The 16,493-nt window shown below is 45.6% G+C and overlaps 2 protein-coding genes across 2 annotated transcripts in view; one reads left to right on the forward strand and one right to left on the reverse strand.

The window, feature by feature from the left end:
• The window catches only part of CKS2 (CDC28 protein kinase regulatory subunit 2), a 974,690-nt gene that overhangs the window by 730,291 nt on the left and 227,906 nt on the right, over window positions 1–16,493 (forward strand). The gene's annotated exons all lie outside the window — the stretch shown is intronic.
• SHC3 (SHC adaptor protein 3) overlaps window positions 1–16,493 on the reverse strand; it is a 172,436-nt gene that overhangs the window by 68,691 nt on the left and 87,252 nt on the right. The window contains exons 3-4 of the mRNA XM_050761272.1: window positions 3,469–3,532; window positions 757–876 (exon numbers count right to left, since the gene is read on the reverse strand). Coding sequence (XP_050617229.1) covers window positions 757–876; window positions 3,469–3,532 — 184 coding nt within the window. The remainder of the gene's footprint in view (window positions 1–756; window positions 877–3,468; window positions 3,533–16,493) is intronic.

Genomic DNA, 16,493 nt, shown 5'->3' on the forward strand with positions numbered 1-16,493 from the left:
GAGTCCACACTCCACACCCTCTGGATACTGGTCAAACATTTCACCTGTGCCTCATTTGACCTTCAGAAGTGCCTTGTTGGTAGCTAAAATAGCTACTCAAACACCCATTTTTCCAGCTAAACAAATTAATGATGACTAGATCAGAGAAATCTAAAAGATAGACACTGTGCAGGAATGCAACCATCCTCAATAAAATTAGCCTTAATTAACACTGTGGCTGTGGTGTCTCAGTCAGCTCCAAATTCATTCCACACTGGCTATTCCATAGACAACACCACTTCTCATTACCCCTACAACAGTATGTACTACAGGATGCTCCAAAACAATGAGCCACTAAAGGAAAAAAAAAAAAAAATCACCAATTAGACCATTACATGCCATCCACTTCAAAGGTAATAAAATAAAATATAGCCTGTAAAACCAATTAAATATGGTGTAAAAGAAAAAATAAGGATAAGGACATTAAGAAGAGACTTTGCACACACATCTGTTTTTTTGTTTGTTTGTTTTTTACATTGCATGTAAACAAATTATTTCATGCATTATCCTCCAAAGAAATAAAAAGCAGAATTAAAGAGAGCCGATTTCATTTATCATTCTCTTGGTGATCCTTCAAAGTGGCCAAAGTTCATACTCTAGTAAAACTTTGACACAAACATATGCTATGTGGGCTCAGTAAAGCTGCAAGGAAGACGCCTGCAAACACTCATCAGCTGGGGCTGTGGGCAGGAACAGGGGATCTGAGCACCCATGTACCTGTTTGGAGTCCGGAGTTCGCAGGTTCAGACTGGCCGTGGAGATGGTCAGAGAGATGCTCATTCCCGCAAACTGGAGGTTGCTCTTTCCCAAGATGCTGGACAGCATTTTGCTCGGAGGCTGTGAAATTGAAGAGCATTATTTTAGCTGTTTCATTTCCATCTCAAAGGGTGGGGAAGTAGATGCTTGCCATACCCCCAAACTCTCACTGATTGTTCCTTCCTCCTTAGGCATAGGAAGACAAAATGTGAAATGAATAAGCTGGGAGTCGGGGGTCCAAAGTTAATATGCAGATTTTAGAACATGCAACATGCAAATTATAAACCATGTAATATGCAAATGCTGAGGTGAGAACTCCTGCAGGCAGGCAGAGGCATCAGTCTTCCAGGCCTTTTCCCTGGCCCTGTTGGGAAGTGTCTCATGGGGAAGCCCTTGTGTATAAACCTGGGGAAAGCCCATTGCATTTTGCAGGCTCAGCAACCTGGTATCATCACACCTACTTCAGAGGAAGAGTCAAACTAACTTAGAGGAAGACTAAAGCAGGCCAGCTTTAGGGGATTACAAGAATCCCAGAGAGCTGCAAGGATGTTTGTGGCCGAAGGGAATGGACCACAAATTTTTTGGCGTACTCTCTCTGGTCAAGGTTCTCATGAACTGCCCTGTTAGAAACCCATGGGCCTAGAACCAGCACAAGGATAGACAGACATGGCCTGGCTGTAACTGGTGCATCCATTACCTTGTCAGAAATGTCCTTACAGGGGACTGACAGCTGTATTTTGGGGCCAGGTACCTGGGTACCTGGGTGGGCAAGGCCCTTTGGTACCAACCCATCCTTTCTTTTTGGATTAGAACACTTTCTCTTTTGATATGCTAATTAGTTCCTAACCAGGTGCACACCCTTTTTAATCTCCTGAAGGAGCTATTTAAAAACAGAGATGCTGAGGCCCCACCCATGAGATTCTGGGTAGAGCCAAGAAATGGGCATTGTTTCCACCAAGAGAACCATGAGGGTGCCCCAGGATGAGCTGGGACCTGGAAGATGAGATTCCACTTCTCCGTTCTCAGTCGCTGTCCTAGTTCCTGTAGTGGAGACTCTGGAGCCTTGCTTGGTTCCCCATGGACTGGCCAGAACACAGGCTGGCACATCTGAATCTTCATTCAGAGTTCTCTGCCGGAAACCCAGCTGCCCTGTGGATGCATGAAAGTCCCCAAGACCTGAAGACAGAAACAAGCTTGAGCCTGGGATCAGCAGAGCCACACACGCAGCTGTCCAGATGATCTGGATCAGGAACGGGCAGCCTCGGGGCAGATTCAGAGGTTCTTCGAAGGACATTTTCGCCACAATTCAGGTTAGGCATAGAAAAGCCTTGATTGTGGATTTTGCTGGGTCTTCACTAGACACTTAACTGAAGAGGTTTTCATGGTTTCTCCTAATCCAGGCTTTTTTTTTTCCTTCTGGCTCAAATATCTTCAGGATGAAAAGTCCTAGTGCAGTGTTTGAACACGCAGCCTGTGGAGCCCAGACCTCTGAGCTTGCTCTCAGACAACATCTACCCACACTGCGGCCTTTCCCCTCCGTGCCACAGTTGTGGTTGTCTGTAATATGGGGATATCCAGTGGTATTCTAGTGCTGGCTTGGCTCAGCTGATGGGAGCCAATTATTAAATTTTTCAGAATTTTATAATCTGACGATTAATCACAGTTGTATTAAAAATGAATGTATGTAAACTTACAGTTAAATAAATTACCTTTAAAAAAAAACAGATGACAGGGCCGGGCATGGTGGCTCACGCCTGTAATCCCAACACTTTGGGAGGCCGAGGCAGGTGGATCACAAGGTCAAGAGATTGAGACCATCCTGGCCAATATGGTGAAACCCCATCTCTACTAAAAACACAAAAATTAGCTGGGCATGGTGGCGTGCACCTGTAATCCCAGCTATTTGGGAGGCTGAGCCAGGAGAATCGCTTGACCCAGGAGGCAGAGATTTCAGTGAGCCAAGATCATGCCACTGCACTCCAGCCTGGGGGATAGAGCGAGACTCTGTCTCAAAAACAAACAAAAAAACAAAAAAAAAACCAATAAATGCTCAACACACATCACTTCCTAATTCTTTTGCTGCATTAACTACTAACTGCTTTCCAAGTTATTGATGCCCATGGTACTTGTATGGTGGAAACATTATGTAACCATGAGCTACCACATATCTCTTCCCAACTCTGTCTTTGAGGGATATCATTTGGAGAAATTGAAATCAGCCACAGTAGAAGTACTGGCATCACAGAAATCAGAAAATGCTACAAACTCTACTTTTCATTCCCCTGCCCAACCTGGAGAGCTGGTTGTTAAACACTTACCAGCACACCACTGGGGATATCTACCTCAGTTGTTGTAATTAAGTGAATTGATGTATTCAAAGTGCTTAAAGGAAAGCCTGACCCTGTTTTAAGTGTCTGTTGTTATCACTGTCTTCAGAGTTTATGCCACAGTGAGTGAGTAGCCAGGGTGTCTACTTCCGAGACAGGGACAGCTAACCGTCCTCAAGCACATGAGACAGAAAGCAATCTAAGCCCTTTCTGCTTTTAGAAGTAGCAAGCGCCAGGCCACAGAAAGAGGACAATGAATAATTCTGTGTGACTGAAGATACCGAGTGGCGAAAAAGAGGAAGCAAAGGAGGAGACACAGTTAGACACAGAGCATTGAGGACAGTACCTTTCTCTTCTTGAAGGCTCCCTTGGCACCAGGGACAGCTTCACAGACACGGCTGATGGCTTCCCTTAGGACAGGAAGAAAAAGCCATTTTATCATGTGTTAGTCAGGATTATGGAACCCAGAGATGCTACACTTGCACATCCAAAGAAAATAACTGCCCGTTTATTTCAGTATAGAAAAGAGACCTGCCAATTTGGAAGTCATCCAACTCTTCTTCTAAAACACAAAACTAAACAAAATGCAAACAGGTCATCATAAAACCTCTCCTGGCAATATTCTAGTTCTTTTTGTTGTAGTGGCTGGATGCTAACAGTGTCATCTGTGTCAATGCTACACTTTTTTTTTTTTTTTTTTACATTTTGCTAAGATTCTATTTTTGTAAGTCAGCACCCTAAAACACACTCTTCCCGACACCGTGATGCTGTCGGTCTCCATGACTTTGGTCAGGACATCAGGCCCAAACCTAATCAACCACCTCGGTTGATCAAGATCCTTCTTAAGTGAGTTAGAATGTAATCAAAAGAAACGTGGTCATCTGAGTTTTATTCACAGTTTCTGTGGTTAGTGAATCTCACAAAATCAAGAGGGGTTGGAAGGAGAAGAGGAACTGCAGGGTGTATAAAGGAGCCAGCAGTGAGGTGATGTGCAGGGCAGTTCCATGGAACAGCACTGGTGAGGCTGCTGGGACGTGCAGGCATGGTCCTGGTGGAGGAGGCAGAGTGCCCTGGTACTGAGTGGCCAGGGGGCATGAGTCCAACACACGGTTCTGCATGGGGGCAGGAGGGTCCCAGAGGGAGAGGAAGCAAGACAGGATTGTTGCAGCTGAGGGCTAGGGTGGCAGGAAGGGGATGCTGGAGAGGAAACACAGCGCAATCTCATGACCCAGCCTAAGTGAGAAATGCCTGGGAGGTGGGCAAAGGTGGCTCCAAGTCAGGGGTCCAGAAAAGAGCTGGTGACCCTTCCCACTCACACATGGAAGGGAAAATACTAGTACACAGAAAAAATCACAGGGACTTGGAGACACGGTGAATGACAGAAGATAACAGGTCCTCAGAAACATTCTATAAACTTTCTAGGTTCAATACTTCTTCAAATTAATTTCTACCATGTGGACGAAAAATAATCACCATAACGACACAGTGCTTTTAAAAGAAATATGTCCATATCAGTTAGGTGACTGACTGTTAGGACAAGCTTCCCATTTGCCATTCAATTCATTGTAGAGAGCAGGGAAGGAAACATTTTTCCTAAAACTCAGATGCCAGGAAAACCGTAGGCAATGAATCATCATGACGTGGAAAAAGTGAAGCAAGAAACAAATGTTTTTGATGTTTATGCTTACTTCTATTCATTTTATAATAATATTCTAACTGTGGTTCTATCAAAGTGACCAATCACGTATCATCTAAAGTACTTTCTAAAAGCTAACTTCTTATTAAAGGTCAAATTGTCTTTTTAAGACCTATATAAACCTATTATGTATATTTTATCTGTTGAATTTTTAGAAAACCAGTTCAGTGAATCTCTGCATTGTATTTCTTACATTAAAGAGACATACTTAGTTGAGCAAGGCAGCTAAACCTCTGATGGTTCCAGCAGGGTAGAAAGATATTATATGGGGAAGTGTCTCCCTTTAATCACTCCATAAATATTCCTAATAAGCACCGTATTTATTTTACCATCCACCGACATGGAGTCTAAAAGAAAAAAATCAGACTCCAAGGATAGTTATCCAAAAAGACACACGGTTCCAAATGTCTCATTTAGTCAGCCCCTGGAGCTTGCAACAGGACTCTGCTGCTTCTGTGCTACTTTGGGGGATGGGAGGTAGAAACTATTCATCACCAGTTAGAAGGAATTACAAAGCTCTGAAAATAGTTAACATTTCTTTCCAATACCTTTTCACACAGAACGGAGTGCACAGGTCTCAGCGCACATTTGCGGATAGAAGAAGTTCCAAACATTTCTCAGAGCTCGTGTCCTCAGGGAAAATCCTAAGGATCCCACTTGTGAGCCTTTAGAATCCCCAAAGGAGTTTTCAAATGAAACTGCTTTTTAGAAAAATGTTCTCTTTTCATCACTGGCATAAATTCCTTCCTAATGCTCATACGATAACACGCGTGTGTGAATTCTCATTTCAACCACGCTGATGGTATCTATTTCTGTTTGAAATAGAAATGCAGCATAACTATTAATAACTGCAATATTTAGATGCCTGGAATGAGTTACTTTAACTCCAAAATCTAATTTTAAATGTAACTATTCTCAATTCCCCTTCTCGCTGTTTAAGTGCAGTACATTTTGGTAAGCAGTACTGTTTCAATTTGTTCGTTTAGCAATCATTATTTAGCTTTATGTAATTCCACTTAATCCCCATTTGAGTCTCAGGTACCAATTTTGCCCTGTTTTTAATCATAGGGATTGCTTCTTAACATTCTGTTCAGTATGACCTTGTTTCTGTGAGCCAAATAATGACCTCAGAACTCGGCTAATATGAAAATGGGACATTTGGCAACCTCCGTGGTCATCTGAAAGTCTCGGAAGCCAGCCCAACCGCCAGATGTGAAACCTCATTGTCGTCATGATTTCACCATCTTCCCTTCAGAACTGGACTCTTTGAAATCATGTAGTAGCATCTTTCTCCCTCCTCATCCATCTCACTACAACCCATCCCAAGGCCCCACAAAGAATGGTCTATGTGACTGGCATGGATCAACGCACATCCACAGAGAAAGAGTTACCCAAGAAGCAGCATTTCAGTGAGTGGACAGCTACCCAGAAAAAAATTATGTTGGGCTCCTATCTCTTGCCTTATATGCAAATAAATTATAGCTGGGTCACAAATTGAATTCATTTGTAATGAAACGATGATAGTAGTAAAAGAAAACTGGGAAGAATATTTTAAAATTATCTTTTAGTGGACAGATGTTACAAAATCCAGACGCCATAAAAGAAAAATATTGACACACTCAATAGTGTAAAAAAAATTATGGACAAGAAAATATGTTACATTTCACAGTCAACAAAGTAATTGTCTTAATAAAAGTCAGCAAGGACACTATCAAAAGCCCAATAGAGGGCAGAGCAAAGGATATGGATCAAGAGTTCTCAGGAAAGGCAATATGCATGGCTCCGAAAAACACAAAAATATACTCAACTTTAATCATAACCAGAATGTAGATTAAAGCCTGGACTGAAATTCTATTTTCATAGCCAAAGATTGAAGCTTTACAGTCCTTTGCAGGGAAGCAGGCACCCTTCTCAGTGCTCTGTAATATCCTCCCACCTCCATACCCTGTGTGAGCTTCTTGCCTCCTCTAAGAACCCTGAAACTCTAAAGTTCCAGCCTCTAAACCTCCCCCTGCTCATCTCCTCTTCTGGCCACTGTGTGACCAGGACCCTGAGTGAGTGTGTGCTGGTACAATAAGACTATCCCACTCCCTTAGTCCTTTCTAATTCAGTGCACTCAGTGGGCCCTGCTCCTTGCTGGGCTGGACGGAGGCTTGAATCTAATCCACTCGCCTCCACACAAGAAAAAGTCTTCCATCACTTAGTGTAACCCCATTTATCTATTTTTAGTAATAAACACGTCCAGGCCCAGCAGAACAGTAAAAACCCTGACCTTCATTTAAACCTCTCTTCCTCCCTCCCTAAGGCCTACCTAGGGAACCTCCAGGTGGCCACGGAAGAAAAGGCCTCCTAACCTTCCAGCTGCAGCTCCTGACCCCTTGGTGAGGTAGGGATGACTGCAGGGGGTGGATACAGAGAGGTCAGGGATGGAGAGGTGACACTGACAGCCCCAGTGCTGAGCCCTCTGGCCAGGCTGGTAGTACCTTGCAGGGAAACAGGCGACCCCCTTGGTGCTCCTGGATGTCCTCCCGCCCCCATGCCCTGTGTAAGTTACTTGTCTCCTTTGAGACTAAATCTCCAGGCTCTAAGCCATGGTGCGCACCTCCCCTCCAGGGCTCCACACAACCTCTCCTCTCAGGGACACTTTCCTTTTTTTATTTGAAGACTCCTCCCCAGGAGCAGGGAGGTGCCCATGGGTGAGATGGACAGTGTCTGATCTTCACCCCACATACCCACTCCCTCCCAGCATCCACACCAGTGGGGAGCTCCAGCTTCTTGCTGGTGACATTGCTCCTGTCATCAGCAGAAAGCCGTCTGGGCCACATGGGTACCCGTCCCTGCAACCAGCACCTTTGCTGGGCTATAGCAGGAGGGCAGTTTCTCCTCAAACACAGCCACTCCTGCTGCATGCTTCTCTGTGTGAGTCAGACATCAGTCCATGGGGCCACCCAGGCCCTGGTGACACGTGTCAAAGTCTTGGTCATCTCCTAAGCCCCTCATTGACTCTGAAGCCAGAAGAACCACTGCCCCTCCTCCATGGGAGGACTGACAGGGCACTAAGGACTTGCTCTTTTTGCTGTATAACTTTGGGGTGAGGGTTGGGCAAAGTACAGCAAAATAGATTATCACTCCTCTTTCCAAGCCCTTTGTAGGAGGGCCAGCCCTCCCTTGAACTGTTGGAGTCATCCTATGCCCCATGGACTCCAGGCAAACTTAACCAGAGTCCCATTTTACCCTGCGGTTGCCTCCCACCCTCCTGTGTGAAGGAGCCTCAGGGTCTCTGGGCTCTGAAAGCTTCAGCGGCCGGCAGCTCACCCACCTTCCCCACTGGCCACTCATCTCCGAGTACCAGAATTTTACAGATAGATACCACACCCAATTGCTAGCTCCGCTTCAGTGTCTTAAAATCATCACAAACTTGATGTTTTCAAACCCAGCCTTAATTTTCCCCAACAAAAATATTTCTCTCCTGTCTTCCCAGGGCAGAAAACAGCACCGTGGTCCACCCAGCAGCTCTCACCCCACCCTTACCAGCCACACACCAAACCTATCACAGCCCTGCCTCCATGGGGAAGGTGAGCCAGGCTGTGCTCCCCAGAAGCCTTCAGAGTAGTGGAGGAGACAGGATAACACAGTCACATGTGTACTATGAAGGACTGGAATGTGCGATTCTACCTTTCAGAGTAGCAAGAGGTCAGTTACCTGGTCAGCAAATAAGGCTCAACGCCAAAGAAGCAGGTGCTGAAAGAGGCAGTGGAGGAAGATCCTATAAAAATACAAACCAGACCAGGAAGGAGCACAGCAGGATGGTGGATGTGCAGGAGCGCCAGCTGGCTGGGGCCAGGTGTGCAGAATCCTGGGAGACAGGCAGAGTCATGGAGGTTTCTGATTCAGGTCTTAGAGGCATTTCAGGATATGCAAGGAGCAGGAAACAACCAATGCCTTTTTAGAAGACCCGGATATGATAGAAATAGCCGCAGTGTGCAGACAGGGAGATGAGCTGGGAAGTTACTGATGTTGTGATGGCCAGACTGGGATTTTGAGAGTGAAAACGAAAAGAAGACCATTTGGAGAAGAAGCCCACAGACCTGCTTCATTACGGAGACTGATGCTGAGGGCGGGCCCACAGATGACTCACTCTTTCATCTTGGGAACGGACTCTCTCTTTTTCCGGAGGGTCATTTTCTCCATCCTGAAGCTATTGACACCAGGTAGACTATATCTGAGAGCTGGATTTGCAGCGGGGACAGAGCTGGGAGGCTGCCAGGCCAGGTCGAGGGCACGTAGGAGCCCAGGCACCAGGAGTGAGAGTTCAAGGGCAGAGGGACACAGAACCAATGGTTTCTTCCCAGTTTCATCCATAGCCAAGCAGATTAATTTCCCAGTTCCTGCACGCTAAGCGTCTAGCCATAACCAAACCATTCAGAGAAACTGAGAGTCAGAAATAATAGGCATCAAAAATACCATAAACCTGATTTTTTAAAAAGTCATTTGACCAAGATGTGTTGAAATCACTTCAATCTTGTATGCTGCAGACATAACGAAAGAGCCATGGATTTCAGAATCTGCACACCGTTGGAGAAATTGACTTCCCTTACACCTTAGCAGTTCACTGGTGCCATTATAATCCCAGCATTCTCCTGAGACCTCATTCTGTGCCTCAGCCTTTGGTTTACTCCAAAAAGGTGTTTAAATATACACATAGGTGTAAATAAATACTGTTTGGTAATTATTAAACAGATGCCAAAAAGAGTATCCTATATATTCACATAAAAGCCCAAATAGGCCGGGCGCGGTGGCTCACGCCTGTAATCCCAGCACTTTGGGAGGCCGAGACGGGCGGATCACGAGGTCAGGAGATCGAGACCATCCTGGCTAACACAGTGAAACCCCGTCTCCACTAAAAATACAAAAAAATTAGCCGGGCGTGGTGGCGGCGCCTGTAGTCCCAGCTACTCGGAGGCTGAGGCAGGAGAATGGCGGGAACCCGGGAGGAGGAGCTTGCAGTGAGCCGAGATCGCGCCACTGCACTCCAGCCTGGGCGGCAGAGCGAGACTCCGCCTCAAAAAAAAAAAAAAAAAAAAAAAAAAAGCCCAAATAATGAAACTAGGAAAGAGATTCCTAAGCCATGCTGAAAGAGATCTCACAAAGTGAAAGATAAGCTCTTGGGATTACTAAGAATGTATTAACCAAAAAAGGAAAGCCCAACAGAGACAAAATTGAGGCTAATTTTCCTTCTATGGTCTAAGTAATTAATAAAGTTCACTTGAGGTCACAAGTCATGTCACAGGCATCCTCACTGGACAGATCAGAGACTTACTTTATTCTTATAAAACTTTCATTGAGTTTGTTTTCTCCTTTAGAATTCTAACGGTTGGGTTAGAATAAGCCTTCTGCTCTCAAATTGACTGCTTCCTGATGCTGATATGCCAATCAAGGGGAGAAATCCACACTCAGTTTTCCCACAATTTCGTAAATGAGCAAGTTCTCAGGCAATGAGGAAGGAACCTCCAATCTGTGCTGCACCCTGAGGGAGATGGTGCCATGTCCCTCAGATGAGCCATTGAGAAGCTGGACCACCAAGGTGCTGGACCCGTGAGCAGCTGGACTGGGCTGGACGGGGCTGCCCAACACAGTGTGGAATCCAGAGACCCATGGAAACCCTGCACACACCTGTCTTCACTGCCAGCTTTTAGGAATTACTTATCTTTTGGGAAAGATGCATTTTGTGAGATCAAATGCCACAGGTTTTAAAGATCTCAGTTCCACTGAAATCTGCTTCCTTAGTCGTAAAGCATGAATACAGGTGAAGTGAGCAATCTTGGCCCCAAAGGGGACCACTGTGGGGCCTGACACCAGGCTGGGACTTGTTCTAAGTGCTCTGAAGGCATTCTGTGTGCGTCCCATGAAGTTCAGGGCAAGTCTCCATCACGGCGTCTCCCTTTTTCACCAGTCTTGACTGAACCACGTAAACCTGGGCTGAATCCCTGGTGTCTTCCCTCAGCCTTCTTTTCACTCTTCCTTGTAAAATGGCAGCTAAATCATTTCAGGTGCTTTCCTCAGCCAAGGCAGTCAGATGGCTCTAAGATGGAGAGGCCAGTCTGTCTCCCATGCTCTCGCAGTTCCCCATGCCAGATCCCTGAGGCAGTGAAGAAATGTGCCAATAAAATCTTCCCAATAACGTCTTTTTCCTTAGGATTCTGCAGGTGGACAGATACAGGTCTCAGAGGCCACTAAAAATAGGCTGAGACAACAGGATTCCGAATGTAGCCCTGATGGGCAGTCCTGATCCACGCAGACATGTTGTCCATAGTTGTTCCACTCAGGGACCTAATGGTTTCCATCCAGTTTCTGTTTAATTCAGCTTCATACAAGGCTTTCCTGGGGCACAAACCTGCAGAAGGTAACACTGAACCCACCTCCCAAAGACACACATTGGCTCTCCAAAATAAGGACACAGGGCTCATCAACCCTCAAGGCATTAGAGTCGTAGAAATGCTTTCCAAACGCCTCCTCATCAACCTGGCGAGGACTGCCCAGTGAGCAACCACACAAGTTCCTTCCTCAATAAAACCCTCGGGATACCACATTTCCAGACTTACAGCAAGGGCTTCCATACAGCCCTGGATCTGTATAAATGATTAACAATCAAACCTGCACTGGGGGCTTTCTGTGAGGGTTAAATGACATATCTATGAATCTATAAAACTTAGCATTAACAGACCCTGGCATGGGGCACATGCAAATTAACCATTCATGTTACCATCATCAATATCTCCACGGAAGAAACAAAACTATTTTCCTTTGCTGTCACATCACTGCTTGAACAAGCCATCAGTTCTACAGCAGATGCCAGCTGGGTGTCCTCCAATTCAGATCCCCAGGCTGAGGGCTCAGTGTCCCCAGGACTGTGCCCCACTTCCGATGCCAATCTCAATCCTACTGGGGTAAAACAAAGTCCCAGTTTATTCTACCTCTCCTTCTGACTGACTGGCTACAAATCAGGGTTCCCACCACCCCCAGCTTGGGTTCAATTAATTTGTTAGAATGGCTCACAGAACTCAGAGAAACACATTTACTGGTTTATTCAAAGGATGCAGATGAAGAGATGCATAGGATGAAGTATGGGGGAAGGAGCGTGGAGCTTCCATGCCCTCCCAGGATGTGACGCCCTAGAGAGGATCCTCTGCATGTTCAGCTGTCTGACAGCTCACTGAATCCAGTCTTATTGGGTTTTTATAGAGGCTTTGATCATATAGGCATGATTCATTAAATCATTAACCATTGGTGATCACTTAGTCTTCAGCCCTTCTCCCCTCTCCAGAGATTGGGGATGGGGCTGGAAGTCCCAACCCTCTAACCCTGCCTTGATTTTTCCTGTGACAAGCCCCCAGCCACCAGTCACCTCATTAGCATACAAAAAGACACATTACTCTGAAGATTCCAAAGATGTCAGAATCTTTTAGTTGTATGCCAGCAAACAGGACAAAGACCAAACATATTTCACAGTACACAGTATCCATATCAAAGCTGCTTGTGCATGTTATCTTTCAGTTGTTGGGGGCACATGCATTGATCCTAAGAAAATTTTATATGCAAATAAATATATACACATATACACAATAAATATATACACATACACATACGTGGCCCATGGGGTGATTGCGCATCCTCCTCACCACCATGGGTTCCACCATACATGCACACACCCATCCACCCACATGACACATATGTGTGCATCAAGGGGCTCCAGATGTTCTTGGCTACGAGGTACAAACCCTCAGGAAGTCCACAGGAGAACTGGAATTAAAACTAATTTTCCTATTTTCCAATCAAGGAAACTGATGGCAACAAAGTCAAACACATAATAGTAAATGTCGTCAATCAGCAAATACCAGAAGTTCTTTCATCCAAGAAGCCTAACATGTTTCTCTGATTCCTAGGGTGAAGACCACCTCATCATAGCATAATTTCTCCAGCACTGGCCCCTACATTGGGAGGAACTAATATACTCTGTGAGACTAACCAGAGCAAATCAGAAAAAATCAGAACTTTCCCCTCCCCTCACCAAGCAGTGCTTAGAGGAAAACAGAAGTGTGATGTCAGATGGCCTCCCTGCAGCTTGGAGGCCCTTTTAAGGAGCTCCACCTCCTGTTCTTGCGGTGCCTGTAGGGGGACCAGGTCCATCACAGAGCTCAGGCAATCAGTGTGGGAGGGAGGGCCAGGGGATCCCACATGCCTGTTTCTTGTGGTGGTCCACTTTGCTCATTCAAAAAGTTCCTCCCTTGTTGACATTTTATTTTAGGCATTTGTAAGGCAATGATAAAATATTATTATTATATACTAATTCTAGACGATGTAAACCGAAAATAAAATTCTAAGTCCACCAACCAACTGAATTGACCTTTCCTCTTAGTCAAGAGTATTCCAAAGTAAACCTGAAAAACTAGTTCAGGTCCTGATGGGAAGGGGGGCCAGGCATGCTTCTTTATACACTCCTCCCTTAGAATTCAGGCACAGCAGACCAGTATTAAGATGAGAACAGAGACCTTAAGATTGATAGATCAGACTCTTTGTAGCAATAAAATACCAAATGACAGATAGCAGGCCTTGAAGGAAATCAATGTATTTTACCTCAAATTACATTTCTATGACATATTTTGAAATGGCCCTGCAAAGCTGTCTCTTGTAGGGAAAATCTACACTCTGTAGAAAATCTTCTTCCCTTTCCAGGTCTTTTCCTGACCCAGGAGAGATTTAATTACGATTCTGGCACCTTTTAGCGTTGGATAAGAGACTTTTATCATCCATTTTCTCTGAAGCCTGCTACCTGGAGGCTTCATCTACATACTAAGAACCTTGGTTTCCACAACCCCTTATCTTAACCCAGACACTCCTTTCAATTGATTCCAGGTCTTTAGATAATAACTCTTTCAACCAGTTGCCAATCAGGAAAATCTTTGAAGCCACCTATGGTCTAGAAGCTTCAAGTTGTCCTGCCTTTCTGGACTGAACCAATGTACACCTTACTTGTATTGATTGATGTTTGCCTATAACTTCTGTTCCCCTAAAATGTATAAAATCAAGCTATAACCCAATCATCTTGAACACATATTCTCAGGACCTCTGGAAACTGTGTCTCTGGCCTTGGTCACTCATATTTGGCTCAGGAAAAAACCTCTTTAAATGTTTTACAGAGTTTGACTGTTTTTGTCAAGAAGATGAAAAACACAGAATACGAGAAATCAACATAAAGCTTCTAGAAATAAAAACTCCATGGACATAATGGGTCTGTTGTTTTTAAAAACATCTTTAATATCAGGGAAGGAGGTACAATGCAATCAGTAGAAAGGCCATCAGAAAAGAGGAAGGAGGAACAACGAGCTATGGAGAAATGCTGATGGGACAACCAGAGGGAGAGGGGCCTGCACGGACAGCAGACAGAGGAGGGTAGAGGGGAGAGGCATAGCATCATCGTCATAGCAAAGGGATGGGAACAGAGAGCACAGAAATTCCAGCAGGCAGGATGCATCCACAGCACCCAGGGGAGGACCCAGCAGAGGCCGTGAGAAAAGCCTGGGCACCGCAGAAGCAGCAGGAACCATTCTGGGTGAGACCACACCTGCAAGGCAAGAGAGAAGATGCTGGTTTATTCTTCATGAACTGTGAACGGTGTTCCTCATCTGCAAAGCTTCCTGCGGGAGGTGCACTTTCCACAAGTATTTATTTAGACGGTGCTATCGACTCAGTGGCACTGTTCTGTGGCAGAATCTGCCTCCAAGAGGCATTTCCCCTTTCTGATCACTGGACAGAGCCTGTCCATTCCAGAGCAGTTCTACTGGAGGGTGCACCAGAAGCTGTCTGTCCCATCTTAGTCCTTATCTCTGACCTCTTTCTATCAATATTTGTGTATTTCCATGTGCATGTGAAAAGAAGCCCCACTGATAGAATTGGAGGAGGAGAGAAAGCAAGAGGGAACCTTAGAAAGGGCCTGAGTGAGACAGAATAAAGTTTCTAGGAAGTGTATCTTGGAGGTGCCATGTGCAACGCTGATCTTGGAGTTAGGAGACGGAACCTTGGGGGGTGGGGCAGGAGGGAACTGGGACCTAGGGCAGAGTATCCAGCTTTTAGAGAACCAGCCCCAGACCTTAAAGCTCACACACCACCAGAAGCCAGCACTGCCCTTAGGCAAGGGAGCAGCTGCTGGGTTTTATGTCCCCTGACACACTGAACCACCATACCATAGACAAAGGAGTGATCCTTCCCATTTGGGAAAAATAAACCAAAATAAAAGGAAATAAACTCAGAGGAGGTTCTTAACTCTTCCCAAAATCACACAATATTAGTGGAGTCAAAATCTGAATTGAGTTCTTCCAGGCTTCAGAGCCACTTTTTCCCAGGTCCCAAGTCTTCTTGGGGGCATGAGGATGGGGAGGGGTCAGAGCTCACAGGAGCCCCTGACTGCTTTGACTTCAGCAGTCCACATGGTGACCCAGGAGGTCACACCACAGCCAGCCCCTTCTTGGAGTGAGGAGTAGGAAGCCCCCAAGGGCCACGGCTCAGGCGAGGCAGAGCACGTCACCCAGAGGCCTGCCGGGCAGGGCCCCCAGCTCTTGAGGAAAAGCACTAAACTAAACATACCTGCCCTGCTTTTAAAAATCACCCATGCACATCCTCAGGCCCACGAACAAATACATGGAGCCCCGTGCATCAGCATGGATAAATCACGGTCAGCGAAGCCCTGCAGACAGCATCTTATTTGATTTCTATGACAGTAGGAAATGTGGACGTTGCCCTTACTCCAAGGTGGAGATAAAATATATCTCCACCCATATATTATATATAAAATTTTATCTCCACCCATTTCTCTCTCCTCCAGAGGCAAAGAGAGTCTGGGACATTGGCCAAGACCACAGTGCTCTTGAACTGGGCTCTCTGTGACACGAGAACATGAGACTAGATGCACAGGGTGGAGAGAAATGACAAAAATTATCTAGTCAAAGATCATGCCACCTGATGTGGCAACGGCTTTGGAGAAAGGCAAGACCATGGCCTCCCAGTGTCAGGTTATGGTTGGGAAGTAATTCTGCACCTGAATGCAAGCTGACCCCCACCCCAGTAATTTTGGCCGGCTGCTCTGTTAAGTAGAATGCTGAGGTCAGTGTGATCGGTAACTGTCACTTTTCTGTCACTCTGGGGGACTTGGGAGTATGGGAGGCTTCCCCCAGGAGGTGAGGCTGCACAGGACCTTGGAGGCTAAGGAGGTTTCAGAGAGGAGAGTGTGAGCTGAGCACACAGAAATGATGAAGAGAGAGGTCAACTGAACCCATGCGGATTGGGGGTACACCAGGGTGCAGCCACAGAGAAGGGGAAGTGAGTGGCCTGCAGAAAGACCCACAACAGTGAACCCAAGAAAACAGGCAAGAAACCAACATGGGTGGTATCCTGAATGCCGGGTGAGATGACCTTCCTAAAGATTTAAGGAGTGAAAACTATAAGGAAATGAATATGAGGGTTTGCTGATGCAGAGCGAAATGAGGAAGAATCTTTTCCCTCTAATAGAAATGGAAATGACGAGGGGAGGGTGGGGATCCCCCAGGCACATCTAGGACAAAACTGTGCAAGACATAGCATAACAAGTCAGATATAGCCTGAGTGAAGAAAAGTACAGCATT

Source organism: Macaca thibetana, chromosome 15, assembly GCF_024542745.1.
Source record: "Macaca thibetana thibetana isolate TM-01 chromosome 15, ASM2454274v1, whole genome shotgun sequence".
In the NCBI taxonomy this organism is placed as follows: Eukaryota; Metazoa; Chordata; class Mammalia; order Primates; family Cercopithecidae; genus Macaca; species Macaca thibetana.